At 34.3% G+C, this 11,966-nt stretch overlaps 2 protein-coding genes across 5 annotated transcripts in view; one reads left to right on the plus strand and one right to left on the minus strand.

The window, feature by feature from the left end:
- LOC125825867 (2-methyl-6-phytyl-1,4-hydroquinone methyltransferase, chloroplastic-like) overlaps positions 1-9,966 on the minus strand; it is a 97,151-nt gene extending 87,185 nt beyond the window's left edge. The window contains exon 1 of the mRNA XM_049505158.1: positions 9,954-9,966. The gene's annotated coding sequence lies outside the window, so the exon portion shown is untranslated. The remainder of the gene's footprint in view (positions 1-9,953) is intronic.
- Positions 439-8,029, plus strand: LOC125825856 (protoporphyrinogen oxidase, mitochondrial). 4 transcript variants are annotated; one of them, XM_049505142.1, is made up of 18 exons: positions 439-512; positions 592-631; positions 852-987; positions 1,077-1,142; positions 1,305-1,355; positions 1,488-1,544; positions 2,513-2,583; positions 4,753-4,789; positions 4,927-4,992; positions 5,263-5,303; positions 5,500-5,632; positions 6,089-6,268; positions 6,441-6,515; positions 6,865-6,988; positions 7,067-7,175; positions 7,292-7,366; positions 7,468-7,574; positions 7,895-8,029. In XM_049505142.1, the coding sequence occupies exons 1-18, from the start codon at positions 482-484 to the stop codon at positions 8,008-8,010; spliced, it is 1,515 nt and encodes a 504-aa protein (XP_049361099.1). In that variant the 5' UTR covers positions 439-481; the 3' UTR covers positions 8,011-8,029. The 4 variants fall into 4 exon arrangements, with proteins under 4 accessions (XP_049361099.1, XP_049361100.1, XP_049361101.1 ...); XM_049505143.1 differs by having other exon boundaries at positions 450-511; positions 600-631; XM_049505144.1 differs by having other exon boundaries at positions 450-511; positions 600-631; positions 866-987.
- Positions 9,967-11,966: the final 2,000 nt, after the last annotated feature.

The raw sequence follows: 11,966 nt of genomic DNA on the forward strand, positions 1-11,966 counted from the left end.
TGATTTAGCAGTTTTGATTTTTTTTTATTATCGGTTCTTAACGATTTGATTTTTTTTTCTTAACGGTTATGCAATAACCTGATAATAAATTAAATAATTATATTTATATCATTTTGTATAAAAGTTGCTTGACTTAGAGTTTAGTTTTCTACTTTTATTTATTGTTGTTTCAAGCTACAGTTTATTTAACCATGTAAAAGTGTTTATTTTTTATCAATATGTAATTTGTGAACTAGTGCATTATTCATTTGATTTGTTACCTTATTTCTAATAAGTGATTTTTAATGACTTTTTTTTTTTTTGTGTGTGTCAATCAATATGTTAATAATTTTATAATGATTTAGCATATCTAGGATAAATTTCAAAATCGAACCAAATCCATCAATACATATGTCATATATTGAACATTGTCTTTTAAGGCATTTGACTTGTCTTGGCTGGGCATTTCACTTTTCCCCAAATTTTGCACTTTTGGGTTCCGATGGCTCCATCTGCCGGAGAAGATAAACAAAGTAATCTTCTCTATCTCCATGTAAGTCTCCACAATTCCACTATATCCCAAGCAAAATTGACGCAATTTTTTTTGTGTAGATTGTCCCAAGAGAGTTGCAGTCATTGGTGCTGGCGTCAGGTATCTTTAGCTTCTGCAATTATTTTATCATATCAGTTTAACTTTACCTAATTTTCCAATTCTCTTCGCCATCATAGCTAACAATGCAAGTTTGTTATTCATATCATCGTATTGTTGTTCAAGTATTTTGCTAGTAAACTCTTAAAGCTTCAATTTTCATTTTCCGTTTTGATCCTTTTTACTTTTTAAGTTGATGCCACTAACTTATTTAATATTCAAGTGGACTTGCTGCAGCATACAAGTTGAAAATTCATGGCTTGAATGTCACAGTATTCGAAGCAGAAGGGAGAGCTGGAGGGAAGTTACGAAGCATGAGTCAAGATGGGATAATATGGGATGAAGGCGCAAATACTATGGTATGTTAATTCCTAATTTGCCTTTGAATTTTGTGCATTGTTTCCAATTTGGATAAACTAGTAAACAAGTATCTTTTGACCTTATGCAGACTGAAAGTGAAGGTGATGTCACATTTTTGCTTGATTCACTTGGACTCCGAGAAAAACTACAATTTGTAAGGGTTACTGCTTTAACTATGTGTTATAACCTTTGAAAGAAGCCCTTGATTCATTTTTGAACTATGGGATAAGCTTTAGAGTCTTGAAAATTTTGATGGCTTTAGACTTTAAGCTGAGATTCTAACTGAAAACTGCTTATCCATGCTTTCACTCTGCAGCCACTTTCACAGAACAAACGCTACATTGCCAGAAATGGTACTCCTACTCTGGTTAGTTTTGTTCATGGCAAGCTTATTAACTTGCATGTTTCTCTGCACTGTTCAGCTTTACTTGCATTCTACCGAAATGGTGCTTTTGGAGTTTGTGATTAGTCATGTTCTAAGCTAGGTTTTTAATTCCAGATACCTTCAAATCCAATTGACCTGATCAAAAGCAATTTTCTTTCCACTGGATCAAAGGTATGTGGGTCATCCTACCTTCCTGATTTAGATATAAATTTTGATAAGTTCATGTTGAGTCTTTCAACTTGCTCCTTTGGGAAGTGTCAGTGAAACATTAAAGTTCAAATAGGATTGCAATCTTATATCTTCTTATCTTCAAGTTTTGTTGTTAACCTGTTTGAAGTTTGAATGATGAGTTTATTTTTACCATAGCTTAGCGAGATTTGTGTACCCGAATTTACTTCTCGTGTTAAGCAATATAGCTTATTTGCAGATCCCCTCAGAACTGTCTGTAAATTGCAATTTCTTGCTGTTTTAATAAAATGAGTGTTTGTAGTGATTTCGAAATAAAGACATGATGAATTGCCTGCATAAGCTTAATAATTGTAATTGGCAATTTGCCTGTATACATTTAGGTGATTGTTTCTACCAATCAACAGTTTCTTGAGGCAAATACACTTGGGGGTTTAATTTTGGAAATATCGTGATTTTTTTTAATTTATTTTTTTGAGAATGATATCTTGAAATACATTTCATCTCGAAAAATGGTTTAACCGATTAGGTGAATTTTTGACAGGTAGACCCAAATATCAGTGAAAATATGTGGTTGGTCTAAGTGATTTAGACATTGTACTTCTGGATATAGTATCATATTCCGAACATAATGGTTTCTGTAGTTAGTTGTTTGGAGACAACCTTGGAAATTGTTCTTTTGGAGTTCAAATATTGTCTATAGCTTTTTGGTGAGTCAAAGGAACGTCAGAACTTAGATCAAAAACCAGAACAACTTGAATTCTATGTTTGTCGTGACATCAGACTTGAAGTGATTATTAACAGTGGATAGTGTAGTGAAGACCTTGATAAAAATAAATATACCATATTTATATTCCTTTTTCATCTTATATCTCATTTATTTCTATCCTTTTGTGAGCTATGATGGTTAACTTTCAAGAATATTGTCTTATAAGATAGCGTAATAACTGCAGCTTCAGATGCTTTTCGAGCCACTTTTGTGGAAGAATAATAAGCTTACAAAGGTGTCTGACGAACACGAAAGGTACAAGATATTTTACCTGAGCTAGTATTTTCCATGTGCTTTCTTTTATTCCCTCCTTAAATCTAGTCTCTTCCAGTTGCTTATAACAGCAATTACCACTGTAGTGTCTGCATGGACATGTTTTTTTTTTAAATAGGTAACTTTGTATTCACACAAAAGACCTCATCAAAATCGATGAGGTGGGATTTACAAACCCCCAGGGGGTGCCATCATACTCAAATCCAAAAAGACAAAACTAACTTTACAATTGGCTTTTAAACTCCACAAGGCTATCTACTTCCCCCACTAAATTTTGCTTACACCAAAAATACAAAAGACTAAGGCATTTCATCTTGATCTCCTCTGGGCTGCTAACCTTTCCTTCAAAACATCTCCCATTTCTTTCCTTCCATAGTGTCCACCATATGCAAGCAGGGATATTTTTCCACCAGTCTTCTTTTGATCCTCTCTTTCCAATTCCTTGCCAGTGTGTTAGGACCTCAAAAGTGGTTCTGGGCATTGTCCAGTTAACCCTGAGTATACAAACGAACATGTTCCACAGATCTGTAGCTATCTTGCAATGCAGAAACAAATGACCATTTACTTCAGCCTTCTGTCCGCACATGTAGCACTTTGAGCAGATCTGTATACCTCTTCTTTGTAGCACTTCATGGGTGAGACAAGCTCTTCTAATTACCAACCAAGTGAAACATGCAACTTTTAAAGGAACCTTAATTTTCCAGATTAATTTCCAAGGCCAAACTGTTGTCAGGAGATGATTGGTATTCCTCTCCCAATAGCATGATTTAACTGTAAAAACCCCTCTGCTATGCAGTCTCCAAACTGGTTTGTCCGGCTCTGTGACAGTGCCTGGAAACAAGTTTAAAACATGCAGTAGGTCTGCTACTCTTCCAACCTCCCAATCATTTAGGGCCCTTCTGAACATAAGGTCCCAACCTTGAGGGGTCCACATTTGCGCTATAGTGTCATTCTGCTGTAGACTGATAATGTACAGATCGGGAAAAAGTGTCCTCAGATTTACGTCACCTAACCAGGTCTCGTTCCAGAAACTGGTCTTCAAACCATTCCCCACTCTGAAGGTCACCTTTGCACTGAAATCAGGCCACATCCTCCTGATGGTTTTCCACACAGAGCACCCAAAAGTGCCATTCACCTCTTCAGTTATCCAGTTGCTTTGTAGGTCATATTTCTCTGCAATAAACCTCCTCCATAATGCCATATCTTCACAACAGAATCTCCACAGCCATTTTTGCAGCAGGCTAGTGTTCTGAGTACTCAATTTCTTAATGCCCAGACCTCCTTGTGCTTTGCTCATTGTCACCTCTTCCCATTTAACCAGGTTGTATCCTTGCTTCTCTTTATTTCCTTGCCAGAGGAAGACCCTTCTCAGCTTGTTGAGTTTCTTTCCAATACTTTTTGGTAGTGGGAAAAGACTTAGCATATAAGTCGGAAGTGCATCCAGAACTGATTTTATGAGAGTCAATCTACCTCCCAGGGATATATATTGACTCTTCCACCTTGTCAGCTTCCTTTCACTTCTCTCCAGAACTTCACTCCATACTTCCAATTTTTTGTTCTTGGCGCCCAAGGGCACCCCCAGGTATTTGGTGGGAAGAGAAGCTACTTGGCAGCCCAGGTTGTCGGCAAGGCCTTGCATGTCATTTACTTGATTAACCGGGAACAAACAACTCTTCTGCCAGTTTACATGTAGTCCTGATATGCCTTCAAAAATGGTTAGTATTGCCCTCAAATGTCTAATTTGCGACACTTCTGCACCACAAAATACTAAAGAGTCGTCCGCATAGAGAAGGTGTGTGACCTCCATATTATTGGCTCTGTTTGTGTGTGCACCAAAACCTCTTATCCACCCCATTTCATTAGCCTTTCTGACCATGTAGTTGAGTCCCTCCATTGCTAGGAGAAATAAGAAAGGAGACATGGGATCTCCTTGTCTCAATCCCCTTTGTGATTGAAAAAAACCTTCAGGACTCCCTTGTCTGCATGGACATGTTGTCTGTTCCATAATCTACATATATTCTTATGGTGATTTTTATTACTAGCTGCATCATATTCACATGCTTTTGCACTTAGTCAATCTAGTAGTCTTTCGACTGCCAAATAAATCGTAAGGGCAAGTTTAATTGACATACCAATCCATATTATATGCAGTGTCAGTGGATTCTTCCAGCGTCATTTTGGAAAGGAGGTTTTTGCTTACCTTTGATTGACTTTGCCTCTATGCTCCTTGAATCTTCTGATGTTCCATTACAAAAGAAAATCTCGCTGTATATAATAACTTTAATTAAATACCTAATATCCATATGTTTTCTTGTTACCTCCTAGGTTGTTGACTATCTAATTGACCCTTTTGTTGCTGGAACATGTGGTGGTGATCCTGACTCGCTTTCAGTGAGTATTCGTCTATATCGCTTGTTTGTCTGTCCTATATTTTTTTAACACAAACCTCAGAGAGGATAAGATAATGGGGTCAATATGCCATTGTATAGTTACACAATTTCTCCTACAATTAAGTAAAAAGGGTAAACTGGGGGAGGACAATGTAAACTTGACGTGTAGCTAGTATATTGCATGAGCCATAGATTTAGGTCATGACTTGTTATCTTACGCGTCATTCTGGCTATCACTCCAATTTCATTGTTTTCTTTCCTTTTGACACAGATGCACCTTTCGTTTCCAGAGTTGTGGAATTTAGAGAAAAGGTATGTACTTCCAAATTTCCGCCATCACATGGGTTTGCAATCATTCTCCTTGCTTCCTTCTCCCACAGTTGCAGAGGTGCTACTGTAAAACACTTCTTGTTGATAGAGGATGCAATTTGTTGAGCAAACTCCTTGCAAAAAAATAAATAATCATCCAAATAGCCCTCTTATGGAATTTGGTGTCAATACTTGCTAGGTTTGGCTCAGTCATAGTTGGGGCAATTCGATCCAAGTTATCACCTATAAAGGAAAAGAAACAAGGGCCACCCAAAACTTCAGTAAATAAGAAGCACCAGCGGGGGTCCTTTTCATTTTTGGGCGGAATGCAAGTAAGTATACTTTTGTTCTCTTTTTCTTCATGCATTGAAGGTAAAGGGCAGAAAATTTGAATTTTTACAACCACATCTTTTATGCATCATGTATCATTTCAGGGTCAGCCATCTATTTGATTCCACAGATGACTTGTCTAATATTTCAGCATGAACTTCACACACTAGATCTGACTTGTCAATCTTGTCCCTGTCTGGGTGATTTCTTACTTTAAGTTTCTAACATAAGGGGTAGGTGTAAAGGGATGATATACCAAACTTGACTACTTCGACTCATTCTCTTTATCTTTTCTCATGAAAAATATTATTCTTAATGATAGATTATATCTCTTTAAGTGAAAGATAGATAAATGAGTAGTCGACTATTGGCATCACTTACGTCTTATAGAAACTCGATCCTGTGATTTCTGTTAGTTATCTTTCATCCTAGTGTTATCTCATCCAAATGTTTTGCAGACACTTACTGACGCAATATGCAAAGATCTCAAAGAAGATGAACTTAGGCTAAACTCTAGAGTTCTGGAATTATCTTGTAGCTGTAGTGGGGACTCTGCGATAGATAGCTGGTCAATTTTTTCTGCCTCACCACACAAGCGGCAAGCAGAAGAAGAATCATTTGATGCTGTAATTATGACGGTGAGACACTGGAATGATTGATTCCTTGTATTTTCTTTGATTCAACTAGCTTCATTCAATCTCAGTCTCATGACATGTGATTGTTCAATTCTTCTAATGACGGACTCTTGAATACCTGAGTCCTGTGCAGATGTTAAATGTTGCCGTTATTGACTATGCTTCTGTAAATTAGGCCCCTCTCTGTGACGTTAAGAGTATGAAGATTGCTAAGAGAGGAAATCCATTTCTGCTCAACTTTATTCCTGAGGTTTGTGCTTCTGTGGTCATTTGGTGTTTTGTATAGTATAGGCATTCTTGCTTTGTAGAATAACCTCATGTCAGCAAATGAAAATGTCTTTCCACATGATATGCACTCATTTCCTCAGTTAATGCTTTAATTCAAGTGAACTTTTAAAGTAAGTCGGTCTCAGTTCCAAGAGGAGAAAGTTGCACAAACACTATATCTAACTGGAACCCTATTTTCCGTTAGTGTATCTTGAGAAGAGTTATTATATGACGGGTCAAGTCTGAAACTATATGTTATGTACTGTGTATTTGTGCATGAACTGTTATGTTCATTGGCACTGTTGCAGTCTAGCTGAGCATACGATGTGCAGGTCGATTATGTACCACTATCTGTTGTTATAACCACATTTAAGAAGGAGAGTGTAAAGCATCCCCTTGAGGGTTTTGGAGTGCTTGTACCCTCCCAGGAGCAAAAACATGGTCTAAAGACACTAGGTAATGCTTAGGTATTATGTTAAGAAGTGTAGGTAGCTGGAAACTGCTGTATCCTTAGTACTTCTGCACTGCACGCAGGCACCCTCTTCTCTTCTATGATGTTTCCAGATCGTGCACCCAACAATGTCTATCTCTATACTACATTTGTTGGTGGAAGCCGAAATAGAGAACTCGCGAAAGCCTCAAGGTTTCTATAATTTCATTTTGTTGCAGTCTCTTTTACTTTGTCCCTATTATACTTAATGATGATGTTGCTGTCGACTTTTCCAGTCAAATAAAAATGTTGGATTCTTGTATTCACAGGACTGAGCTGAAAGAGATAGTAACTTCTGACCTTAAGCAGTTGTTGGGTGCTGAGGGAGAGCCAACATCTGTGAAGTACGTGAATTCTTAGTATATAGCTTATCTTATTCAAGCGTCTGCAGGCTTTGCTTTAAAAATTTGAGATTTTGAAAAACTGGTTATTTCTTTACTTGTAGTCATGTATGCTGGAGTAAAGCATTTCCGTTGTATGGGCATAACTATGATCTAGTCCTAGATGCAATTGACAAAATGGAGAAAAATCTTCCTGGATTATTCTATGCTGGTAATATTTCAATTTTCCTTACTTGAAATATCTTCTTTTCTTCCCCTAGATGCAGCTTCTTTGCAACGAATAAGGTTCGCAATGTACTCTACTATAGGCCATGTATCATGTAACCTATAGCTTAGTAAATATTGTATTCTTATGTTTGAGATCACCTCTATGTGATTCAAAGCCAAATATACTCGTTGAATTCTTTAGCCTAGCATATGCCTACTGATGTGCTTGGCATGAAAGCTGAAGCTGAGTTGAGTTTCCACGGACTTAAATCCCAGCTAATAAATTATTGCTTCTCTACTTTGACATGAGTTCTGCCATGGTAGGTAACCACAAGGGAGGATTGTCAGTTGGCAAAGCACTATCTTCTGGATGTAATGCAGCAGATCTTGTTATATCATATCTTGAAGCCGTTTCAAAAGACACCAAAAACCATAGCTGAAATCTATTTCTCTTGCAGGTAACACTACATCTCTCTCATTCTTTCTCTGTTGCTAGTTTTTCTACATTTTAAGTATCTCATCTTGTTATAGCTGAAACAACATTCCCTTTCCTCTACTCATTTTCTATTTTTTCAATTCGAGTACAAGTTCCCTGTTGCTAAATTTGTGACCACTTTACATGTTGAATTTTGCACATTACCTTATGCTGATTGCTAATTCCATCTGAAATCCTACCACTCATTTCCTGCAGCTTGCTCTTCTTTGTTCCACAAAATCGTTTAACTTCATGACGAGGAACAACCTTAACGTGCAGCCAGTGACGCAGCTCAAGCACGAAACTGTCTTTCAAAGAGGAGTTGCATTTCTGGAAAATGAACTGTTCACATGTTTAATTTACACACCCATTATGGTAGCTGTTAGTGTTACTAATGTTGGTGAATCTTTAGCAGATCAATAGGCCTTTCTTTCCTTGCTTTTACATCATACTCAAAGTAACCAGTTACTTTCCCTTTAAATGTGTGCCCAATAAGAGCAATAGTTTCTTTCTCCTTTTTTCTTTTTTGGAAAAATTAGCAATTAAGTCATAATACCTAACATAATTAGTCAAAATAACAACACTTTAAAATATTTATTTAAAATGACAGAATGACAATATTTTTATAAAATAACATGTATTCAGATTTTAGTATTTAAAATTAATTTTATTTATGGAAAGAGTCCTATATTGGACCAAATTATATACCAATAACCGTTTAAAGAAAAAAAAATTAAACCAATACACATTAACCTTTTTTCAACTCCATTCACGTTTCTTCCCCACTTTTCACGTTTCTTCCCCACCTTTCATGTTTCAAGTTTATCTTTCTTCAAGGTGCTAAATTGTTGTTTATCAAGAAATCTTCTTTATTGTTAAATGAAATCTATTTATTAATTCAAGCAGATTTATCGATTGACAAGGTAATTTTCATTATCCATTTTGATTTGATGTTTAAATCACTGATTCTATATATTACGGATTTTCAGTCGAATTTTTCAATTTTTATGTGATTTTGTTTAGTTATTCATCAAATAGTTATGATTTTCAATTTTTTCAATTTTTTTTGTGATTTTCTTTTAATTTTTCAGATTTTGGAGAATCTAGAAATTCATATGTATGTTTATTTTGTTTGATATTTAATACATTCTAATTTTTGATAATTTTGAAATTCAAATTATCAAAAAATTTGTCTTTCATATTTGAGATTTAGTAGATTGTAGTAACTACATTAGCACACATACATCATATATTGTTTGATTTTTTTATACATTCATATTTAATAATTTCAAATTTTGCTTATAGGGTTACTAATGCACAAGTGAATACGGATTCAGATTCGGTTTTGATGGAAAAAAAATCGGAAAAAAGAACATAGTAGATGAAGAAGAAGAAGAAAGACAGTCAAAGAAGAAGGTTACAAAATTGTATTCATACCACAACTGTATTCCTATTAATTTTTGTTTGTCAATTGTTTTTCTTTTACTCATCATTTGTATTTTTATTTTAAAACATTGTATTTCTTTTTTAGTTTGTAGTAATTTAAATAGGTATATAATGTATTCGTCACAATTCTATATCTTATGATTGAATACATAATTTATATAATTGTGACGAATACATTATAAGAATGGAAATGGAAACTTATTGGTATTCATTTTTTCGTTTGAAATACAAAATCATACTGAAATACAACCTGATATTTGAAATACAAACTTAGTAAGATATATTTTGTATTTTATTTGGCTAAGCAATATAATTTTATGAATACATAATATATAAAATTGTGCAACGAATACATCACAAGAAGGGGAATACAAAATTATTGGTATTCATTCTGCGTTTGATATACAAAATGTTATTGAAATACAACATGATATTTGAAATAAAAACTAAGCTAGAAAATACTTTCTGCAAATTTAAAGTGAAATAATAATATAACAAAATTGGATATTGAAATATAAATACAATTTATTTTGAATAAACTTATTCTATGTATTATATATGTATTCATCGCAATTGTATTTTTCACTGCTGGCAATTGACTTGAGCCTTGGGGTTTGCTCCCTTTCAAGGTCTCAAGTTCGAAACCCAGTGGGTGCAAACAATTTCTGAGGGCCATCGGACTGGGTAAAACCTGAATTAACCGTGGTGCACTTGCGGGAAACTCCTTGCCGAGGGCCTGTGCACCACCGGGATTAGTCGGGGCTCAAAGAGACTCGGACACCCGGTGCAAATCAAAAAAAATAAAATATCATTTTGATCTACATCTAATTTGTATTTCTATTTTGGTATATACTATACAACTGCCTTTATTTTTGTACTTGAACTAGAATGCCAAAGAGTTGTATTCATAATAAATCAATACCAACATTTTTTGTATTTTAAATTAGTTATACATATTATTAGATATTCGAATACATTTCGGATGAACACATATTCAAAGAAGTTCAAACATTTAAATATCCAAAACAGAGGGCATTAGAAATTTTCCAACACTTCCACTCATATAAGATATAAAATACAAACTACTGTTTCCAAAAAAAAATTGAAATTCTTAAGAACAAAGAAAAAAACGCTAGAAAGAAAAATGGCAACATATGCTTTTTCAAAAACGTAACTGATGTTAAATTTTAAAATTTTTTTACCTTTTTTGAAATTTTTTGTTCCATGATTTTCTCTATTCAGTTATTAATTATTTGTATTCTTTCAAATTAATCGAAATAAAATAAATACATAACTCAATCCTTAACAAACTAAAATATTGGCATTTTAAATAAATAGTGAAACTATTGCTAAGGAGTCCCATTAAAAGCTAAAATATTGTTGTTTTGAAATTTTTTCCTTTTTCTTTTGGTCAAAAGAGCAAAAAAAAGTTGGTGCTTACTGTTAACTTGTCACAGTACAACAAAGTAGAAAAAGATACTTGTGAGCATAAGAAAAGGGCACATTTCAAGTTCATAAATTAATAGATTTTTGATAGTGATGGATGTAAAGTTATGTAGTTCAAGTACAGTTCACGAAATAATTTTACTAGTGGATGTACCTACTTATGATACTCGATTTGGCTTTAATAATGTTAGATAATTATGATATATTTAACATAATAAATTTTAAAAATCTTATAGTCACAAAAATATTTGAAGTTATTATTTTTTATAAAAAAAAAAAGTTAAACAAAAAACGTATAGTGTTTTGCCTTAGGTGGTGCAATTATAACAACTTTATTTGTAGTGGAGCATAATAGGTGGTACAATTTGAAATGATTTTGATATGAAAAGAAAGGCAACAATAAATAGCAAAATGACTCTAAAAAGTAAAAAATCAATAGCGCATACTCCACCTTCAATGATAGTACAAATGAACCCCCAAAGTATAAGGAGCGCTAAAATCAAGCAAATAACACTCCTTTTTGGTCTACATTTTTTGACTTAGACATAAAATCGGATTATAAATAAATAAATTCTAGTTCAAAATATATTTTTGTGACATTGTAGGCGGATTAAAAAGAAAAGTGCATAGAAACTAAATTAGTACTAGTACTTGAGTCACGGACGAACATTTATGTTTGGTCCACATTTGTCTCTGCCAGTGTCATTACCTCACCTTGCTTGGCACCCGGCAATCAGTGGCTGACGCATTTTTTTTACAGTCAATTTAATGAAAATAATTTACGATACAGATATGTAACCTTTTTTGTTATACACATATTGCTGTTTTCGTTCACTTTTACTTGTTCAAAAGGACATAGTCATCTGTCAGTAGTTGTGTTTCTTGTTTTGGAGTTCTGTAATTAAACAAACTTAAAAAGACCATTAATGTTATTAAAACCCAAAATGAGTAAAGTAATCAAGAACACGACAACCCACCTCCCTCGTCCTTTGCGTCTTGTTGTCCAATAGGAAAAAGACATTCTTTTTC

This window comes from Solanum verrucosum, unplaced genomic scaffold, assembly GCF_900185275.1.
Source record: "Solanum verrucosum unplaced genomic scaffold, falcon-dt-bn FXZP01000161.1, whole genome shotgun sequence".
Lineage (NCBI taxonomy): Eukaryota > Viridiplantae > Streptophyta > Magnoliopsida > Solanales > Solanaceae > Solanum > Solanum verrucosum.

Bases quoted from the DNA above. Each gene is read 5' to 3' on its own strand.
- LOC125825856 (XM_049505142.1), top strand. From the start codon at position 482: ATGGCTCCATCTGCCGGAGAAGATAAACAAA. The intron at 2,584-4,752 runs GTACAAGATATT...TATTATATGCAG, and splicing joins GTGTCTGACGAACACGAAAG to TGTCAGTGGATTCTTCCAGC. The intron at 5,304-5,499 runs GTATGTACTTCC...AATACTTGCTAG, and splicing joins TTGTGGAATTTAGAGAAAAG to GTTTGGCTCAGTCATAGTTG.